The 20362-nt window shown below is 44.1% G+C and overlaps 5 protein-coding genes across 5 annotated transcripts; 2 read left to right on the forward strand and 3 right to left on the reverse strand.

Moving 5' to 3' along the window:
• The first annotated feature begins 26 nt into the window (after positions 1-26).
• Positions 27-4283, forward strand: Mybbp1A (MYB binding protein 1a). The gene is made up of 2 exons (XM_011299525.1): positions 27-226; positions 404-4283. The coding sequence occupies exons 1-2, from the start codon at positions 41-43 to the stop codon at positions 3857-3859; spliced, it is 3642 nt and encodes a 1213-aa protein (XP_011297827.1). The 5' UTR covers positions 27-40; the 3' UTR covers positions 3860-4283.
• Positions 4284-4374: 91 nt separating this feature from the next.
• On the forward strand, positions 4375-5183 carry LOC105263357 (peptidyl-tRNA hydrolase 2, mitochondrial). The gene is made up of 3 exons (XM_011299526.1): positions 4375-4629; positions 4696-4881; positions 4965-5183. The coding sequence occupies exons 1-3, from the start codon at positions 4504-4506 to the stop codon at positions 5145-5147; spliced, it is 495 nt and encodes a 164-aa protein (XP_011297828.1). The 5' UTR covers positions 4375-4503; the 3' UTR covers positions 5148-5183.
• Positions 5184-5259: 76 nt separating this feature from the next.
• LOC105263358 (tetratricopeptide repeat protein 28) lies at positions 5260-14063 on the reverse strand. The gene is made up of 11 exons (XM_011299527.1): positions 13664-14063; positions 12524-12781; positions 11749-12260; positions 11013-11633; positions 9606-10938; positions 8017-9508; positions 7448-7950; positions 6967-7329; positions 6665-6902; positions 6381-6596; positions 5260-6306 (listed from the first exon to the last, which is right to left on the reverse strand). Exons 1-11 carry the CDS (start codon positions 13685-13687, stop codon positions 5672-5674), a joined length of 6195 nt encoding a protein of 2064 aa, XP_011297829.1. The 5' UTR covers positions 13688-14063; the 3' UTR covers positions 5260-5671.
• A 1322-nt stretch (positions 14064-15385) lies between these two features.
• Positions 15386-18175, reverse strand: sea (scheggia). The gene is made up of 4 exons (XM_011299528.1): positions 17932-18175; positions 16765-17199; positions 15986-16206; positions 15386-15794 (listed from the first exon to the last, which is right to left on the reverse strand). The coding sequence occupies exons 1-4, from the start codon at positions 18077-18079 to the stop codon at positions 15612-15614; spliced, it is 987 nt and encodes a 328-aa protein (XP_011297830.1). The 5' UTR covers positions 18080-18175; the 3' UTR covers positions 15386-15611.
• Positions 18176-18510: 335 nt separating this feature from the next.
• On the reverse strand, positions 18511-20264 carry Snr1 (SWI/SNF related, matrix associated, actin dependent regulator of chromatin, subfamily b, member 1). The gene is made up of 3 exons (XM_011299530.1): positions 20120-20264; positions 19398-19869; positions 18511-19326 (listed from the first exon to the last, which is right to left on the reverse strand). Exons 2-3 carry the CDS (start codon positions 19847-19849, stop codon positions 18669-18671), a joined length of 1110 nt encoding a protein of 369 aa, XP_011297832.1. The 5' UTR covers positions 19850-19869; positions 20120-20264; the 3' UTR covers positions 18511-18668.
• Between the last annotated feature and the right edge of the window lie 98 nt (positions 20265-20362).

The following is a 20362-nucleotide window of genomic DNA, read 5'->3' on the forward strand; positions in this document are numbered from 1 at the left end:
AAACACCATGTGTTGAAGAAGGACAGATTTTGATTTTTTGATGCACATGGTCGACATGGAATCGGCCTCGAGTGATTATAATTGTAATAAGGATGAAAATCCACAGAAATATAGAAAAATGGGGACATCTGTGCTTGATAGTTTCACCAAATTAACTTCTGAAGATGAGAAGACGAGGGTTGAGGGTGGAACAACATTGTTGAGGCATTTGTCGCAGCAGAAGAGCGTGAGTAACCTCTAACACTCGTTTATTACGAATTGAACAGTTTTATTCTGAGAAATTTCAATATGAATATTAATATTAGTAGAATCAACAAATATCAAGAATGTTCTGAATTAAAACGAAATGTTCCTGGAATTTTAATAGACGTAATAGAATTTCCGGAATTTTATCTCTTTCCAGGACGATCCAGAGAGTAAAGAGCTGGATTATTCCTTGAGACGCCTCATTCGGGGTCTAGGAGGCTCTCGTCTCTCTTCCAGGAGGGGTTTTTATGCCACCTTGACAGCTTACCTGAAGCTCCATCCAGAAACTGAGGTGAACTCTCTCCTGGAGACGATGGAGACAGAGTTAAAGTCTTCAGGTCACAATTCCAAGAGTGAGAACGCCGATATCTTCATGGGGAGAATTCTCTTCTGCGGTTCCCTCATACGTTCAAAACTTCTGGAGTCTTCGCCTCCAGACTTCCAGCAGAAGGTGATCGAGATACTACTCCAGGCTGGGAGTAAACGAAGTTACCTCTCCTTCAGCTGCAGCTCCTTCCTCCTGGAGTTCCTCCATCAACTGACGCCAAAGTCATTGAAGATCAGCATCTGGCCGATCCTGGAGAGGGAGCTGGGGAAACCGTGGTCAGAGCAGACCCTTGACACCTTCTACACTCTTCTGATAATGTCGACCAAATTTCCCACTCTCGTCAACAAGAAATTCCTCAGGGAGCACCTCGGGACGGACTCAATAATCGATGAAAAATCTCTGGACAGCCAGCTGAAGCTCCTGACAGACATTCCGAGGATAGTCTGCCACCGTCATCCCCTGTACCCCATTTTCTGCGAGCAGCTGGTCTCCTCTAACTACCTCATCCCCTTCTGGACAGGTCTGGATAAACGTTTCGTCAAGCCATCGAGAACCATCGAGCATCTGTCCCTCGAGATCCTCAATCTCATCGTCACCAACATCAAGGACAAGACCCTCCTGCCCGCCCTTCTCACTCCGAATTTCCTCCATCACATGCTGAAGAGATTCACCAGCAACAAGAGAAACAAGCACGACGACGTAGCGAATGCCTTCAAAAAATTCCTCAGTCACCTGGTGACTCAATTGGACGACAAAGAATTAAAATCCAAGACAGCGATATCAGTTATCAAGAAGCTCGTGATGCATCCAGGGGACTTGATGATCGAGAAGATCACGGGGACAAAAATTCTCCAGATGATTACCTCCAACCTGGATACGAATGGAGTCAAGAAGCTCTCGAAGTTTTACAACGAAATCGTGTCGAATTCAGTTATGAAGAGAATTAAGGAGAGAGAAGAGCCTTGGACAAATTCAGAGAGAACATACGTGGGGCAATTGCTGAGTAAATTATTGGGACACCCAGCAGTCGCCTCGGAGCAGTCCTGGCGACTGGAGCAGCTCAAGTTGCTGTTCACCCTGGGACTTTGTGAGACGTCCAACGTGGGGGTAGAACTGGCTCCTGTCTTCAAGGAGAGTTTTTATCGAGCCCTAGACCACAAGCTCCCAAAACTCGACGATCTAAAATCAGTCCTCACAGAGTTGATAACCCAAATCGATAAGGAACTCTTTGATGAGAAAACGAAGAACTTGAGAACGCCATTACCAGAGACTGCTGTTGACTCCTGGAAAAAGGTTATCTCCTTCATCAAGAAGCCAGAGAAATCGTTCAAGAATAAACACGCTGTTCTCATCTTCTACACGATGGACTTGAACATGGGACTCCAATTATTCTCAGACCCAGAGATGGCAATTTCTGCTATCAACGAGATCCACTGCTGTGCGGATCGATTAAAATCATCGAAATCCCCGAAGAAGCAGAATGCCCAGGCGGAGGATGAAGAGCCTGTGTGGGTGGAGGTGATCGTTGATCTGCTGCTCTCATTGCTCTCCAGGAACAGTCACTTACTGAGATCTTTAGTTCGCTGTGTCTTCCCTCACGTGTGTCCCCTGCTGACATCCACATCAATTCATCAGATCCTGGCAGCACTGGATCCGAAAGACGACAAGGGACCCCTGAGGAAGGGCTCAGGGGATTCCGACTCGTCGTCCGACGAGGATCAGTCAGATGACGATAAATCTGATGAGGAGGAGCAGTCCGACGAGGAGGAAGAGGTGTCAGAGGCTTCAGACGATGATGACGTCGACGAGGATGAGACAATTACAGACAAGTTGAGGCTAGCTGTGCGACAGGCCCTGGGGGAAGCCTCAGCCCAGACTGACGACGAGGACGTCGACATCGACGATATCGACGAGGAGGAGGGCAAAAGGTTGGACGAATCCTTGGCAGCTGCTTTCAAGATCCTCAGGGAGAATCGTTCCAATAAAAATAAAAAACAAGGAAAATCAGCAGAGGCTCTAACCCACTTCAGAGTTCGGGTGATGGATCTTCTTGAAATTTATCTGGACTCTGAGCCATCCATGGCACTAGCTCTCGACATGCTCGTTCCTCTGTTTGCACTTTTGGAATTTTGCATCAAAGATAGTCATCAAAAACCTCTAGAGAACCGGGTAAGATCTTGTCTGAAGAAATTGTCAGGTGTTAAGAAATTCAGGGACACAGAGGGGGTGGATGAGCAGTTGATAGAGGACCTGGGGAAACTCCTCGTGGAGAAGGGGGAGAGATCGACCCTGATTTGCCAGGAGATGGGAGATAAATTAGCTGAGTGTTGCACTTTTCTCATTAGATGTGTCCAGCAGGCTCGTCTTGCCTCTGACACTCTAGTCAGGTTCTATGGTGAGAATTTCACAGCTTTCTTCAAAAAGAGAGATTGCGTGTTGCCGGCTACGTTGTTCAGAAATGCTCTGCAGTTAAATTGGGAGGGCAACTGGGAGCTAGTGCCTCTCATTGTGGATTATGCATTCGATGGGAGCATAAGATCGTTCAGGAGGGGACAGGCTCTGGAGTTCTTGACGACGTTTTACAAGAATCACAGACTGATCAGCAGTGGTAAAGGGAGTGTTAAAGAGACGATGGAGAGAACATTGGCCCGGAATTGTTTGAGTTTGTTCGAGGAACTGCGAGAGGGACAGGTGAATGGAGAAGGAAGAAAGGAGGTGAGACAGAAATTCCTAGGAGTTCTTTGGAGACTGCTGCATGCTGTGCATTCTCAGCAGATGGAGGGTGTCTGGGACTGGGGGAAGATTGGCGAGGCCATCGCTGGGTACAGGAAAGGTGTCTCTCTGTCTAAGGACGCCAAAACTGCGTACAATAGATTGGCAACACTCATTGGGGCACCGAAAAATATTCAAGATGAGGGTGACAGGAAGCAGGAGATCAATGGAGTTCACAGAGACTCTGGGGTGAGGGTTGAGGACGAATCAGCTGAGAGTGGGGATGAGCAATCCATCAAGAAATCGAAAAAGGAGATTAAGAAGAAATTGAAAAATTTGAGCAAGAAGAAGGAGAAACAGATGCTGAAGAAGGAAGCGAGGGAGCTCAGGGCCAAGGCCATGGGTGAGGGCCTCGATGGAGTTGAATTCAGCTCTGTGGTGCTCAATGGAGGCAACGAGGGCATGGAGAATGGCGTCGGGGAAGACAATAGAACTCTGGGGAAGAAGAGGAGTGCCAGTGCCAGTGCCATCGAGACCCCTGTCAAATCGAAAAAGAAAAAGGGAACTAAATAGAGCCAAATTGGAAATACTATTGAATTTTCGAATGTTTAATTGATGGAACGAGTCGATCGTTCTGGAGAGGATGAGGGAATCTGTGACGATTTTTTATTTGTAATTCTTTACAGCACTTCATCACAAGCTTCCAAGAACTTATCATGATTGTTATTTTTATATTGTGTACTGAGTAATTGCGAGCAGATCATTACTACTCTGTACGGAGGATCAGGAGACGAGTGGTAAAATGTAGAGACATTATTGATTTTAGGAGAAAATGATGAGATATTTTTGCTTCTGAATTTATCTGTTCGAGACATCATTTTTTATTCGTCATAATGAGTTCTACCGTTGTACGACTGAAGTTAATGAATCCCGTTTGTAAATAAAATCGAAAAATGGAAACTTGATATTTTGAGAAATAAAAAATAGAGCAAAAGTATTAATTTTGGTTTTTGCCTGAATATTTGAGCCCTCTGTAGTGCCGATGGTGAGAAAATTTTTTTCTCCAACGATTATAACCTGAAATATAGTCTATATATTTATCGTGTTTATCCGTGGAGCCTCCCATGAGTCCATCAATGAAATTACAACGTGTACAAAGAACTGTTTGCAATTGTTTATGTTTGTTGATGTCCAGTAATTAATTTAACACTCGAAACATGTGGAACGAAATTTTATCGAGCATTGATGAACTCAAATTGGGTTTTTTATTAGCGATGGTGGCAGGTTATGGTTTTTACAAAGTAACAACGAGAAACCGCGCGGGAAATGCCGGTGACAGCCTTGTAAGTGGTATAAAACTTGATAAATAGTTCACTTACATTATTGATTACATTGTGATTGCCCTCCAGGTGATTGGTGAGGGTTCTGATGAGCACAAAATGGTGCTGGTAATAAGAAATGATTTAAAAATGGGAAAAGGAAAAGTGGCAGCTCAATGTGCTCATGCAGCTGTAGCAGGATTCGAGGCTGTTCTCAAATATCCCAAACTCTTGCAGGAGTGGACGGAAAATGGGCATAAAAAAATTACTGTCAAGGTAAAACGCATTGACATCTCTTGAAGATTAATTTGGATGGTAATTGCCGTTTGCATATTGAGTGATATCTCGTTTTATCGAAGGTGGACAGTCAAGAAGAGCTGGACCAGATACAGAAAGCAGCAAGAGCTGCTGGTTTGATCGCAATAACAATTCGTGATGCAGGTCGTACGCAAATTGCAGCTGGATCGAAAACTGTCTGCTGTGTGGGTCCAGGTCCTGGAGAAATCGTCGATCAAGTAACTGGTCATTTAAAATTATATTGAGACGGGAATAAAATCGTCAGTGATTTTTCTAATGAATGAACATCGTTTATTTCATTACTTCATTATAAATATGTTATCAATTAACGTTTGGAATGATTCATAAGCATATTGTACCAACGACTAATCAATTTTCGATTTTTTATCGTTTAAATCGGACGGATACACATTCTTTCGCCGTTTCTCAACGATTTTTATCTAGAATAGTTTTCGTTCCCTTTTCTATTTTTTTGAGTTCTCAAGATTGAATAATTTATTTGAACAATTAAATGACGATAACGGGAAAAGGGATGGCGAGACAAAATGGACAGGTTAGAGGATTCATTTCTGAGTTAGGGATATATGAAAAGAACAATTATTAAGTATCCAGATCGCTCCCTTTCCCCAGTGGCGAAATAATGACGAAATCTTACTTTTTGAGATATTCGTCAAATACTACGAGAATTTTATGATATTGCGAATCGTGAATTTTCACCACTTAATTCGATCGATTCAATCGATGAAATATCATGGAAAAAATTGGGGTATCAAACAGGCGGTGGCGGTGCTTTCCGATGAATTTTGTTAGAGCTAGTAGCACTGCATTGACTCTCAGCAATGGATCGCCCATCAGCCTCATCCCTTCTGCACAATTCCGGCTCATTTTGAAGCCAATTCTGTGTCTGACTCGTGTCAGATCTCGAGAGTTGCCTCTGCTCGCTCTCCGTGACATTGCCAACCTCCTCGAGTAATTTAGAGAGTGATGGGGCCAGCCCAAGCCCCAAATTGCGCTCATGATAAACATCAGAGATGGTTGGAGTGAGTTCTCTGGTTAATCCCGTCAGAGAACTCCCCAAATTCCTCATCTGTGGCATTCCATCGCTTCCAGTGGTGGAGTCAGCTTGATTGAGCTCCTCATTACTTCCTGGGTGTCTCAATTTCCTCGTGGCACTCGAACCCAACTCTGTTCGTACACTGAGACGCTCCAGGACTGTTGGAGGAATTGGGGGCAGTGGTTGCCTTCTCAGAACTGTATTGTGGCCATTTTCCCAGTCTGTCACTGAACTACTGGAACTGGAGTCTGGACGAACTGCCTGATCCTGGTATAAACTTCTTATTCGCGCTTGATGGTTCAGGGTCAAGGCCACTGGTGGACTTGGAGTGAATGCTGCATCTGACTCTCCTATTGAACAAATCAAAAAAGTGAATTGTCTCCGTAATTACTTCTTCGTGATAATTAAAATCCGAACAAAATACCTCCTTCATTTGGATAAGATTGACGTGCCATTGGGACACAAGGTGGTTCAGTTGTCTTGCCATCAGGCTCCCCACGATGTCTGACGTACGAAGCAAATGCACCACCCAATCTTGGACGCTCCAGGAGGCCATTTTTTTCTGGCTGCTGGACAGATGCTAAACTCTCCATTGAACTGCTTGAGTCGAGGCTGAGGCTCTTCGGCGCCTCTTGCGTATCTGAAATATTAATCACAATTAATTGAAGTCGGAATTAAATTGCGGAATAAGTGTGAGATTGTCTTTACCGAATAAAGCAAGTAAAGCTTGAAGTGCAAATTGCACTGCCCTCCTCGATGCCTGTTTTCCAGTTCTCAAGGTCACCTCTGACTGTCCAACTTCCATCAAGTCCATACCCAAACTTGCGAACAACTCGTGAGACCCTGAGGCTCTCCAAACTCGAACTGGAAGAGACACTTCTTGACCTTCTGTTGCACTTCCTGCTTTTCGCATTGCAGTGATGACATCTTCAGCGACTTCTGGTGCCTGGAAAATGCAAATAAATCTTATAGAGGCATCAAATAAAAAAAGAATAAATTATTAATAATACCTGAAGAAGTCGAACTAGAGCATGAAGAGAGGCTGGTCCCAGTCCCAGCAAAGCCTGTAAACTCGCACTGCACCTGGTGAGCCTCTCCTCGGGATCACTCTGAGGGAAAAACACCGAGGAGGGGATCCCGTTACCTGCAGGTTCGAATCTAAATCCGACAGACATCAGAAGCTCCTTCCACCCTGTCGCAGGCCCAACCTTGTTCTCGATACTCCTCTGGGTGGTGTACATCGCGTTCTTTTGGCCCCGATGAATTCGCTGGAGGGATTTTTCTACCAGATGGAGAGTCACTCTCAGGGCATCGCGGGACTGATCCGGACCACTCCTCAGGAGCTCTGCCAGTGCTTGACCCATCAATGCAACCTGTAATGTATAAGGAGACGAGAAGAGAGATGAAAGAAAATTATTATTTTTTTTCTGCGGTGAAGCGAATCAAAAAGAAAAATTGAAGAGAACATTAGGAGAGGATTAGACCAATTACTTTATTCGATAATCGAGCATCTCCACCGATGAGTAGCCACCCAGCCCAATTAGCTGGATGTGCAAAGTGTCTCGTATGCTGGACAGTCTGCATAGCCTCGGCAAGAGCCCTGGAGGCCCGTGCCCCCTGTAGAAGAGCACTATAAAAAGCTCTGAGTAAAATACTCCCGGCAGTCGATGGCACAGGCCACATGGCCACCAGGACACACTGCACCCCAGCATTGAGAAGGCTCTTCGCCATAGTCTGAACCCCATCAGGGGTAACATTCGACGCGTCATCGTTGCTCCAGCAGTGTCCACTGGAGAGTACGACTAAACGTGCTGTCAGTCTTAATCTCGCGATGTCAGATGATGATATCAAGTACTCAGGGGGCTCTGAAGAGTCCTCGCTCTGGTCTGGGGTCAGGGCGAGGGAGGGCGATCCCCAGAGTACTGGAGTCGTCAAGTGAACGCATTCAGCATCCGGAAGTGAACGATAAACTGCGGATTTTGTCGCTTCAGCCCCTGAAAATACAATTCATTTTTCTCAACTGTGATGTGCAATACAAATTTGATAAATAAATTCATTACCAGTCAGCGGTCGAGTTTCCAGTAGCTCTGCGACAATTCCAGCCTCAGTCTCAGCCGAGCTAGCACTCTCTGGCCATCCATTCTCCTCCCTGACGTCTTCTGGCAGGAGAGGATTTCCGACAACGAGTGCAGCCACAGTGGCCCCACCCTCAGGCATCGGTATCTTCGCCCTCTTCCTGAGAACAGCCAACGAGGGAACAATCAACAGAGAGAATCTCTCGCAAAGATAATCCTCCCCAGGTCCGGACTGCAAGGCAGGCAGTGGAGCCAGGTACAGTGCCTTCTCCACAACGAGAATCAATTCTTTCCGGACAGGCGGTAAAAGATCCTCGAAGGGACCGAGGAGAAGATCATAGAGTGCTTGAACACACCCAGGAGCCTGCCAGACAGGTCCTTTACCTCCACGCCCCCACCTGGCACTGCCAGCCCTCGATGAGGCAGATCCAACACTGAATAACGAGCTCAAGCTGTAAGAACTGGCATTGAGATGTCCCCGCATGGGAATTTTAGCGGTCTCATCGACGATTTCCGAGGACTCCCCTAACAGGGCTTCCCGGGCTAGCACAACCTGCTTCTCGAGACTCAATCCCTCCTCCAAAGTGGTCGAGTGAAACCTCAAGAGTCCTCGGCTTGGCGCAAGACACCAGGCATGCAGTTCCCCCTCGACTTCGCTATAATACAAAACAATTCCCCTCTGCCTGTCGACAATCTCCGAGTAGTGGGTTGCATCATCGATATGATTAATGGACTCGTAACACTTGGTTCTCCTCGATCTCTCAGCCCAATTGAGTGCCTCCTCCGCCCTGTTGAGTCCCACCAGAACCTTCTGCAGGGTACCATAAGTCTCATTCAAGAGATCTGTATGTCCCCCCTGGATATGATTGCCGTCCAGAGATTCCAGGAGATTGGCAGCTTTCTCCAGCTGTTCAACAGCCACAGATGGTTCCCCAGCCTGCCAGTGGACGAGTCCCAGTCGATGCCTGAGCTTCGCCACTTCTTCGCGCCTCCCAAGACCTTCGGACAATGATAATCCAGATTGCAAATAACTGAGGGCCTTGGCGAGATCCCCACGTAAATGGTGTAGCCTCCCGAGGGATGAGAATGCAGCTGCTCGTGCCCCCTGATCACCAGCAGCTGCTGCCAGACTCAGGGACTGCTCCTGCAGTCTGATGGCCTCGTCCATCTGCCCTAAAGCTTCCTCAGTAACTCCTAGATTGGCGCAAGCTCGAGCTTGAAGTCCTGCAGCATCGAGTTCCTCGGCTATTGTCAGCTCCAGCTGATGATGTCTCAGGGCACTCGTTGGATCGTTCATGAGAAGGTGAACTGCTCCCAGGCCACTGGCCGCCTCAGCCTCACCTGCTTTATCACCGAGACCTCTTGCCAGGGCCAGTTGATGAGTCAAACAGCTGACTGCCTGCTCGTGGTTACCCAGGGCTGCGTGGACACGACCCAAATCCCCATAAGCTGCTCCTCTTGATTCCGTGCTATCAACCTGATTATTTTTTTTCATTATTGCGAGAAGTAAATAATTTAATATATATAATATAAATATCTCTATTAATGCCCTAATAAATATTTGAAACTCAAACCTCATGTGCAGCGACCAAACGTTTCTCGAAGCAGACTAAAGCCTCCGGAAGATTTCCCGAGGCCTCCCGAGCCCGTCCAAGACCTCTGTAAGCCCTCTCCTGATCCCTAACGCTTCTCAACTTAACAGCAGCAGTCAACTGCTGCTCGTGACACTTGATAGCCTCATCGGGATCCCCAAGGGCCTCATAACAGTCCCCCAGATTGCCCAGTGCCCTGGCTTTATCAATGAGAGCAGTGGCAGTTGTCAGAGGCTCCAAAGTGGCAAGTTGCTGTTCAAAATAGCCGATGGCATCCTCGTAATGCGCCATATTCAGTCGAGCAATCCCCAAGTTACCGAGAGCCTGCGCCTCGACCCCTGAATCCCCCAGCTCTCTGGCCCTGTCCAACTGCTCCTGATAACACTTGACAGCGTGTGTGTACTGTCCCAGATCCATATGAACAGCCCCCAGGTTACCATGTGCTCGACACTCCCCCCTGAGATCCCCTGACTCCTGCCTGAGGGTCAATTCCTGGGTGTGAAATCCCAGGGATTTATCCAGATTCCTGGTGGTTCTGTGGGCGATCCCCAGGGCGCCGTACGCCGCAGCCTCCAGTGAACGATCCACTGACTGTCTAGCGAGATTGAGCTGTCGCTGGTGCATTTTAATTGCCTCGTCTGTCTCACCAAGACGAAGGAGACAGTCCCCGATGTTCCCCAGGGCTCGAAATTTTCCTGCCAGGTGTTTCATCATGTGAGCTATTGCCAGGTAATATTTTTGGCACTCAAGGGCTGTGTCGAGATTCCCCAGGGCGAGATGTGCAAGTCCCAGATTGCAATAGGCTCTACCCATTCCCGATTTGTCCTGCAGGTCCTTCGCCAGGGCGAGATCCTGGTCGTAATAACGAACTGCCTCGCGGTGATTACCCAGACAGTAGTGGGCGTACCCCAGGAAGTGACAGGCCTTCGCCTCGCCCTCTACGTCATGGAGCTCTTGAGAGAGCATCAGGTAGTTCTCGTAGTAGGGGACTGCCTCCTCGAAACGACCACGAGAGGACAAACAATTGGCGAGATTCAGGAGAGCACATGCCTCACCTGCTGCATCCTTGAGTTCACGGGCTATGGAGAGATGCGCTCGATAGTGACGCAGGGCTGTCTCGTGTCCCTGGACTGCCTGATAGGCCACTGCCAGGTTGCCATGGGTGGAGGCCTCTGAGCTCCGATCGTTCACTTCCTTCGAGATCGTCAATTCCTGCTTGTGATATTTTATCGCCTGCTCGTAATATCCCATGGCGTTGTACGCGTTTCCGATATTACCGTACGCCTTGCCCATCCCTGCCCGATCACCTAGGGACCTGGGGATCACCGCAAGATTTCTTGAAATAAATAATTCCAAGTGATTAAAAAAAATAATAAACAAACCATTTACCTGGCAATTCCCAAATGCGCCTGATGGAGTTTCAAGGCTGCATCGTGCTCCCCGAGTAATTGATAAACGATCCCCAGATTACTGCAGGCCCTGCCCTCAGCCACTTTGTCCTTCGTCGAGAGTGCAACATCGAGTTGCCTCTGGTGCCACAATTTTGCCTGCTGCAGATCACCCGCGCATCTTGCTGCATGTCCAAGTCCAGCGTATGCTCTGGTCTCGATGGCCCTGTCCCCCAGCTCCTGGGCAATCTTCAGGACATTCTCGTGGTAAGCCATGGCTTGTGAAAAATTTCTCCGATAATGATGCGACGATCCTAAATTACTGAATGCCCTGGCCTCCTCCACCCTGTCCCCCAGCCTCCTGGCAATCCTCAGGTGCTGGGTGTGACAGTCCACAGCACTCTCGAACTCTCCCATTGCTAAATAAACAGCTCCCACGTTGCCGATTTCTCTGGCTTCTTGAAGACGATCCCCCATTTGCTTAACGAGCTGCACGCACTGTTTGTGGGATGCCAGGGCATTTGGCAGATCTCCAATCGCTGTGTAAACGTGACCAAGACTCGTCAGAGCTGATGCAGCTGCTTGGGCATCCTTACACTTCATAGCGAGGACCAATTGGTACCTGTGCATTTTATCAATAGCCTTGGAATTTTTTTTCCAATATATATCCGCAAATTTATTCCTTTTCAATAGTAAAATATTATTTGAAAAATGTTTTAAAAAATAATTGCACCTACCTATGAGCAGTAAGAGCTTCTTTATACGTTCCTTTGCTGAAGTAAGCAGAGCCCAGATTGCCGTGGGCTCTGCACTCCCCCTGGGTGTCCCCCAGGGACCTGGCGACCCCCAGATCCTGCTGCATGTAGCTGATAGCCTTGTCCAAAGAGTTGAGGGCCCAATATGCACTGGATAACGCGGAAAATACCGATCCTCGGAGCTTGAGACTACACGTACCGATGGCTAGAGCAGCTTCGAGAACACCTGCAGCTGCTTTGTACTGCCCAGCTCCTAGTAGCTCCTGACCCACCACCGATATGACGACGAACGGTGATTCGTCCAGCTTCATGGCACGCAACTGCTGGAATGTCGGCTCCAGGGTTGGACGGAGTGGAGACTTCAGGGAGGCCTCCACCAGACCAGAGAGTAGTTGGGAATTGAGGGGATCACGAGCCAGTCCTGTTGCAAAAGCAACCAGGGCCTCTCCGTGACGTCCCAGACACTGGAGTGCCACACCCTGGCGATAGTATGCCTGGAGCAAAGGGGAAATGTGAAGATGACTTGTCGACGGTGACTATTCTATTCCAATTACTGAGATTTTTCAAATTGTTATCTCAATTAAAATTCAATTTAAAAAATAGTAGGGAAAAAATTTAATTTATTATTTGAGGTAATTCAACGGTTTGGATAAAAGAATTAGGATGAGGAGAGACTAGATGAAATTTTGAATGACTGATGTGCAATTTAATAATTAATAAGGGGTAAATTTTGCGGGTGATGATGATGATGATGCACCTTGGGCCATTGGGGGAGGAGTTCTGTCGCTCGCACCGCATCCTGGAGGGCTAGAGCAAAGAGACCCATTTTGAGACGTGCTGCTGATCTGTTGGAGTACAGTACATGGCTGAGTGGATCAAGGGCCAGTGCCTCGGTATATAAATTAGCAGCCAGGGCGTAATCACCATTCTGACAGGCTGCATTGCTCTTCTTCACTGTTTCTAGAAATAAGGCCCGCGATCCTGCGGCCAGGGCCGACGTACCTTCGGGCTCCACCTGTTTTTTTTCTCATCATTAATTATTGGGTTTGACGTCAAATCATTAACACACATGAGCTCAAAATTCATATTCACGATCGAATTGAGATAAATCGATTATTATTTATATTTCTATCTCCCTTGATTAATTTTTCGAAAAATTGATGCAATACCGATAATTTCTAATTAAATTAAATTTCCAATAATATTTACCGCAATTATTACAACTCGCCGGCTGGTTTCTGATTATTTTGGAAATGTCATTCAACTCATTTTAAATACATTCACTCAAATAATTGATGCGATCTCGTTAAATCGTCTTGAACTACTCATTCATTCTCTCATCCACTAGATTATCCCATTAATGACCGATAAATACTGAAGAGACATTAATTCAACGACAGTCCATAAAATTCTTGACAAAAAGCCCCTTGATGTTAAACCCTTCCCACTCCCACGATCTGCCACATAATGCAGAAATAAACCTGCCCTTACCCCACCTGATCAACAGGTGAACGTTAAATATTTCGAGAAGTGAAAGATTGTTTGAAGAGTACTTTTACGATAAGAGAATGAGGTGGAATGGGCCATTAAGCACCTTATGGAATGGCAAATTTTCTCAACTTTCTACGACACACATTATGAATAACTAAATAATAAAAATGCCATCCAATAAATCGCGTTTTTACTCACTCGATAAATTCAACTATCACATCAAATGATCAATGAGTTGTTCCAATCGATTTTTAAATCCCCCGCATTGGAATCAATTCGCAAAATTAATTTCAATGCAATACTAGTTAATTATCAGTTATAATGTAATTCAATTATTTATTTTCCGCTCTGCGCGCAATGAAAAGCATTTCTGGGGCAATTATCAATGAACTTATGGATAATTTACCTCAGAGATATCACGATGAGACATTGTTTAAGACGAGCCGGTTGCATCGTTTTGCATAAGCATCCTCCAGGTCCAGAGTGTAATTTAAAAAATCCAACACTTGTAACTGACAGTCCCTCGAAAATTTGATTACCTCTCGTTTTTTTATTTCTCACTCACACACGTTTCTACCCTTTTTTAAAAAAAAAAAAACGAATTTATCTTCAACCCCCGCGAATATTTCAGTCACAATAAATTCACGGAGTCACGATAAATGAGTAATCGGTGATTGAGAATGAGGAGATGAATTTGACGTGGGGGTTTAGCGAATTGTGGGGTAAGTAGTTGTTTTTCGATGGGTATGAAAGAAATTGGCTCGCTTAAAAAAGGAGAGAGGAAGGCGTCTTAGGGGGGCACCCACTGCATTCCTCAGGCACAGCCATCTTGGAATGTGACCCCAGGTCCCCCCTTCGGGGCCTCATCGGGTGCAAGAGTGGGGAATGAGCCTCAACCAGTCCCTCAAACATTGAGGTTTCCGCTTTGGAAATTGAGGGAGGAAAGTCATTTGTAATTAACTCCCAACGTTATTTGCGTTTTTGTGGGGTTCAGACGTTTGCCGGGGCCCTACGGACCCTGGGGACCGCGGATGATCAATTCAAGAGACAAGGGTAACGAGACGTTCACCTGATAAATAATATTTCCAAGAATATCCCTGAAATTCTATTGTTCATCCATTTATTTTGTCTACTGTATTTCCAATTTAATTAGCAGATTATTTATTATATAATTATGATGGAATGATGAAAGAGTTATAATTGCTACCAATTATTTTGCAGTCCTCAGAATTTTCTGGGGATTATCCGTGGGATAGTTAATGAACTCGAACGGTTGAGTTTATTGAAGATGTCAGAAGTAATCCCAGGATATTCTAGACTCGTTTTCTCGCTCTAGTCTTCACAACTTGACGTGGAGTTTTACTGTTAAATTCTGGAGAAAATCCTCGCAAGATTATTCTCAGACTGAGAATAATGAGGGATGCTGTACACCAACAGGATCGCATAACACATGGTAAGAATCCCCGTGGTAAGCCGCAGATGCTCGAGTACACAAGTACACCGCACTTTAATACCGTTGGAATTTGACTCTCACGTTACGTACACCAGTGACTCGGTAAAATTCCCTTCATTTTTTACCTCGCCTCAATGTTAAGCTCATCGTCCAGGTAATTAATGACAAACATTTATCGGTTTTCAATCCATATATATTTTTCACTTGACAAATTACAAATTCATCATTGATCAATTGAAAATTGATTTTTTGGTCGCACTTGGGATTTTTATTCGTTCCTCTATTCTCCAATTAACAAATTAATTGATTACTCAATTGATCCACTGAATATATTAGTTCTGACTGTTTTACTCGCCTTCGAGTGTAAAACCATTGGAATGAGTGATAATTGATTCAATTCTGTATTAAAATTATGGAATGTGTAGAACTCACAAATAAAAATAGATATTTTCATCGTAATTATAAATTCTGTACCATTACAAAATTCTAAATTCTGAATGAACTTTCGAAAAATAAATCTTGATTGTATCGATACTGCAGCTCTTTTCTGTTAGTCTAAATTAATAGTGTACAAAATATTTTTATATACATCAAATATTCAGTATTCACAATCATGTAAAAAATATCCTGTAAAAGTAAATTTTTCACTGACTTCTGGAATTCGTTTCAATTTCTGTAGTGATGTAGTGAAATGGCATGTTATTTCCAAAGTTAGTGGGTCCCGCAAGTAATCAGATATTTTCGATTGACAGACCCACCGATTAAAAAAATACCTCGGAAGTGATAAAGACGCTCGTATGATACCAATGTTTCGTTGTTTACCACTCCACTAACGAATTCACTGTCATTGTCCTGAGGGCACTTGATATCGCAATTGACTTATCTCACGACTGAAGGTCATTCAAGGCCAGACCCTGTTGAAGAGCTCCATGAATGAATCATAAATCATGAATGTAATTGCAACATCAAGACACACTCTTCCTAATCTAGGTACTGTGCCTTTGTAAAATGCACTTGGCCCTTCCTTCTTCCATATTTGCACTGCACAATCAACACTCCCTTTGTATTTCGCTGCTTCAAGACCCTGAAATATCAATTAAAAACTCTTACTTAATTATTTCAGGTGTCAACTCTCTCGATTGATTTTTTTTTTCATTAAAATAATAAATGATAATAAAAGATTCAGATGCTCCATTCGAGATAGAGATATTAAAATAATTCCTGGGCTCTGGAACAATACCATTTCAGGGGATTATTATTATTATTACTAATTACCTGCATCCTGGTCTTCACAACATCGATTGGTGTATTGCCATAAACTGAAGCTGCGCCAGCACAAGCTCCAAAAAATCCAACTACGAGTTTAGGTACAGGTTTATTATTGTCTCCACCTTTGTACCAATCCTTGCATGACTCCATGACGAAGAATCGAATTGCCTGATTAGAACCTTGTTTCATTATCGTTGGCACTAGTCCCTGATAAACTCCTTTAAATCCTATAAGAGAACGCCAAAAAAAAATAGTGCAATTAATGAATGAATAAATTTAAATGTTAATAAAAAATAATTAACAAATTGATATGCCAAAATAGATTTAGTTAAAAAATGTCAAGCAGAGAGATTTCTTGCGTCAAGTTATCGTCTACGTAAGCAGCCTTGAGTTCTCTCGGTTTCCACTTTTTATTTTGTACGAAAAGAACCGAGAACTTTGACCACTCGTACGTTCAAACGTCAGTAAAAATTGTAATTTAGTCAAGGTGAGAAACCCCAACGTCTATTTCCAATGGATTATCATTTATTTGGAGGAAAACGTCATGACGAAATTACAGCCGCTCAAGTGCTGAACACTTCCAATTAATTATTTAATTACCTCCATAATTATTTAATCATTTCTTCTGCAGAAATTTCCAAAGCGTTAGAAATGTATCGTCGAAATTTTTCCCGAGTACATCCCAGATAATTCTACAGATAACTGTTATCAGTTGCGAAATTTATTTGTTTTACAAAACCTTCGAGCTGGATAAATGTGAGTAAATGAAATGATGTGTAACTCACCATTCTCTTTGATAATGAGTCCCACCCCATGGAAGAATCCACGAAATCGTGGATTGGATGACCTCTGGTCATTGATGAATTTCACTTTGACAGTCTCCATAGGTGTCACAGCAAAAATAGCTTCACTGACACCAGCACACAAACCAGCAAGAAGTCGACGTTGGGCATTCAATTTGCCATCCTCATCGACCAATCGTTTCTTGACTGTCTCAAACGATCCAAATCTCACAGCAGATTTAGGTATTGAACCATAAACCAAAACCGATAATCCTCGATACAATCCAAGAACTCCATTAGTCTTCACTGTTTTCTGTACACAGTCAATAATTCCTGAGTATTGCTTCCCAGCCCCAGCCTTTCCATCCAATTGAAGTTGAGTTTTTACGTATTCAGTTGGGTATGTTATGCAGATCTCAATTCCACCAGTAATTCCTCCTGAATAATTGAATAGAAAATAAGTCAATTATTCTTTATCTCGTGTCTAAAAATATCTGCTATATTAATTTAGATTAATTTCATTTGCGATGTATTATTCATTTTTGAATGAAAATTAATTAAAAGGCTTCAAGGTCATTTCAATTCTTCCAATGTAAATTGGGGCAAGTGAATGCACTTGTCTGTCAATGGAAAAATTGAGGTTGGAACACTCAGAAAAAAATATGAATCCAAAGGTTCGATAAACGCGAGGGACACGGAATGGTTAATTGGAATAAGTTTATTAATTAGTAATCAATTGACTTATTAATTCATTATAATTTATCATGTCCTTCAATGGCTTGTGATTAGCTTTTAAAATTGGGATATTCTAAATAATTTCATCGGATGAATAAGAGAATTATTAAAAGACACCAGGAGACCTTCAGTTTCGCGTAAACAAATCCAAAATGAATACAAAAACCTGAAAATAGAGGCGATCACTTGGAATTCTTCCAGATAAAAAATTCAAATGACCCATTTTCGCCCGATAAATCCATAACCACTTGAATAAACCTAAAAATAATTTCCCCCGAAATAATAAAAGCCCCTCCAAGAGCTCAGGATATCCCCGGACTTTTCGCAATTGGACGAGTGGCAAAAAAATGATATTTTCGTATAATTTCCGCGGAAAAAGCAATTTCATCACTTGCATGGTAATGCACTATTTGAAGGTGAAAGTAATTAACGCACCGGCAATGATTCCTTTGACGCCGACGTTCGTCGTAGCCGGGGCGGCGGCGGCACGATCCTGGAGCCAAGGTCGTGATGGATAAGGATTCCTTGGTGTACCCCTAGGAGATGCTGGGGACAGCTGTTTCGATAGCCAGGTAGGATCCATTCTCAAGTGAACGATTTTTTTTTTCAATTTATTGTTGTGAATTATTTAGAAAAATAAATATAAAATGGCAATTGGCCACCTCCAACCGTCGGCCGTCGGAGGAGAACTGGAATTACATGAAAGTCGAGTCGTCCCCCACCCGCACTCACCCCCTCCAGGACAATCCCCTCCGCATCGTTATCATTTCTACATGTGTGTTATCTTGTATTTTTTCTATTCGGCCTTCTGTGTCATTCGATGTCGACATCGTGACTTTCTCATTTTTTTTTTAAATTCATTCATTTTTCACGGAATTTTTCTATAGATCGTCTCATGAATAAGACTTGTTACGCATTATAAGACGAAAAGACCTGAAATAAAAATGGCTTCATGCAAAATATTCTCTAAAACCGCTGCGGCAAGGTAGAAAAAAAAAATAAAAAACATTGATATCCTTTTAGAAAGATTTATTAACCAAAAGTGCACAAAATTGAATTGGAAAAATGTTAAATTCCACAGAAACCTTGAATTTTCAAAACTATTTAATCTTAAACTAAAACGTGGCTTCCAAAACGATCTCCCCACAGTCTCCTCGGATGATTTCCCGGATTTACCACCCGGGGGTCGTATTAGCGAGTCTTCTCATACGCCGAGTATTTCTATCCTGGTCCCTGATCTTTTTCTCCATTTCTGCATCAGTGAGTGTCTCGAGGAATGGTGCCCACTGGTCAGCCTCGGAGGGAGGTCTGAAGGGCACCTCAACGGTGGGCAGTGGAGCCTCGGAGAAGGCGTAAGTCCTCTGGTGCCAGGACAACTGACCCCTGACACTATAGGCAATTGCAGTAACGAATTCCCCTCCAAGTCCCAATTCCGCGCAGAGTTTCATTGCGAATTTCTCAGGGTTATTATCCTTCTCTGACATATCCCATTCCACTTGGTCGACCAATGACGTATTACCCACGTGAATATTTAGCTTGATGATGACTCGTTGGTCGCACTGATCCTCCAGAATTGTCTCCTGGGGGAAGGCCTCGATCTGCTGTCTGATGGCCTGGGCTATTGCTGGGACAAATGTCAAGGGGTTGAGGTCCAGGTCGTCGCAGAGAACTTCTGCAAATTGCTCAGGAGTTATCAGACTCTCGTTCTTGTTCCATGTGAAGGTGTCACGCAATTTCTGGCCCTCAATTTCCATGTCCAGGCGAATTGGTACCAGCATCTCTTGTTGGGCTGCATTCTCCAGGTTTGCGGAGGGATCTGTGTCGTCGAAGCTAGGGATAATGGATTTTAGTACAAGTTTATTCAGTTTATTTAGTTTATTGATATTAAAACGTAAATTTACCATAAGGGGAACGTCCTGACTTTTTTATTGTGAACTCTGTTCCGATTAATTGGTGTCGCCTGTGGCACCGCATCCAAGTGCGAGCTGTTGGGTAAACTGGGGACCCAGGGCATTGCTTTCTTGGGTTTTCCCTCCCGAGGAGCTGGTGGTTCTGTCGAATGAACAGACACAGCCTTGTATTTATCATCATTTCCCTCGATTATATCCTCGACTTCACTGGCTCTCAGGAGGGAAACACTCGAGGCCAAAACGTGTTGACTGAGCCCCAGCTCCACCAATTTTTTCCTCTCGTCGTTTGTAATTGATCTCCGGTACATTCCAGGGTATCGTTTGTACAGAGATCCTCGAAAGAGGCGGAGGTAATTACCCACCTCTGAACCGATGCAGTAGTACTCCCCATTTTCCTCAACTTGGAAACTTATGGGCTTATCTCCATACGTTCTTAAAGCCATTTCGATATTTTCTCTCTTTACTGAAAAAAAAAGAATAATTATAATTGTGCTGGAGACATTTCCTCGCAGTCTGCAGATATTTTCAGTAATGAATAATTCAGAGGACAGGAGTTGAATATAATTGTCCAACGAAAACAATTGCGGTTACTCTCATTGTTCACAATTATCCTCTCATTGTTGCTCCAAAATGGTCCAGGGTAAATTCAATAAAAAACCCTCCACAGAATAAACACTTCTATTATTTAAATCCCTGTTGGACCTCTTGCTCACCTCGTATCAGCAATATTTATCCAAAAGCATAAACAATCTTCTCAAGAACATTCCCCGAATCAATCTCAATCGTATATATTTTATAACCCCACTTGGGGAATGTCAATACACAAGCCAAAAGCAAAAAGGATTGACTAAAGTAGAGGCTTAGTTCTGGGGATTTGAGTGACCCCAGCGGCATCGTGATACTGCACCCCAAGAGAGGGAGGGCGCCACACACAATGCTGGGGTGGGGGTGTCTAC

Source organism: Fopius arisanus, unplaced genomic scaffold (assembly GCF_000806365.1).
Source record: "Fopius arisanus strain USDA-PBARC FA_bdor unplaced genomic scaffold, ASM80636v1 scaffold00014, whole genome shotgun sequence".
Classification (NCBI taxonomy): domain Eukaryota; kingdom Metazoa; phylum Arthropoda; class Insecta; order Hymenoptera; family Braconidae; genus Fopius; species Fopius arisanus.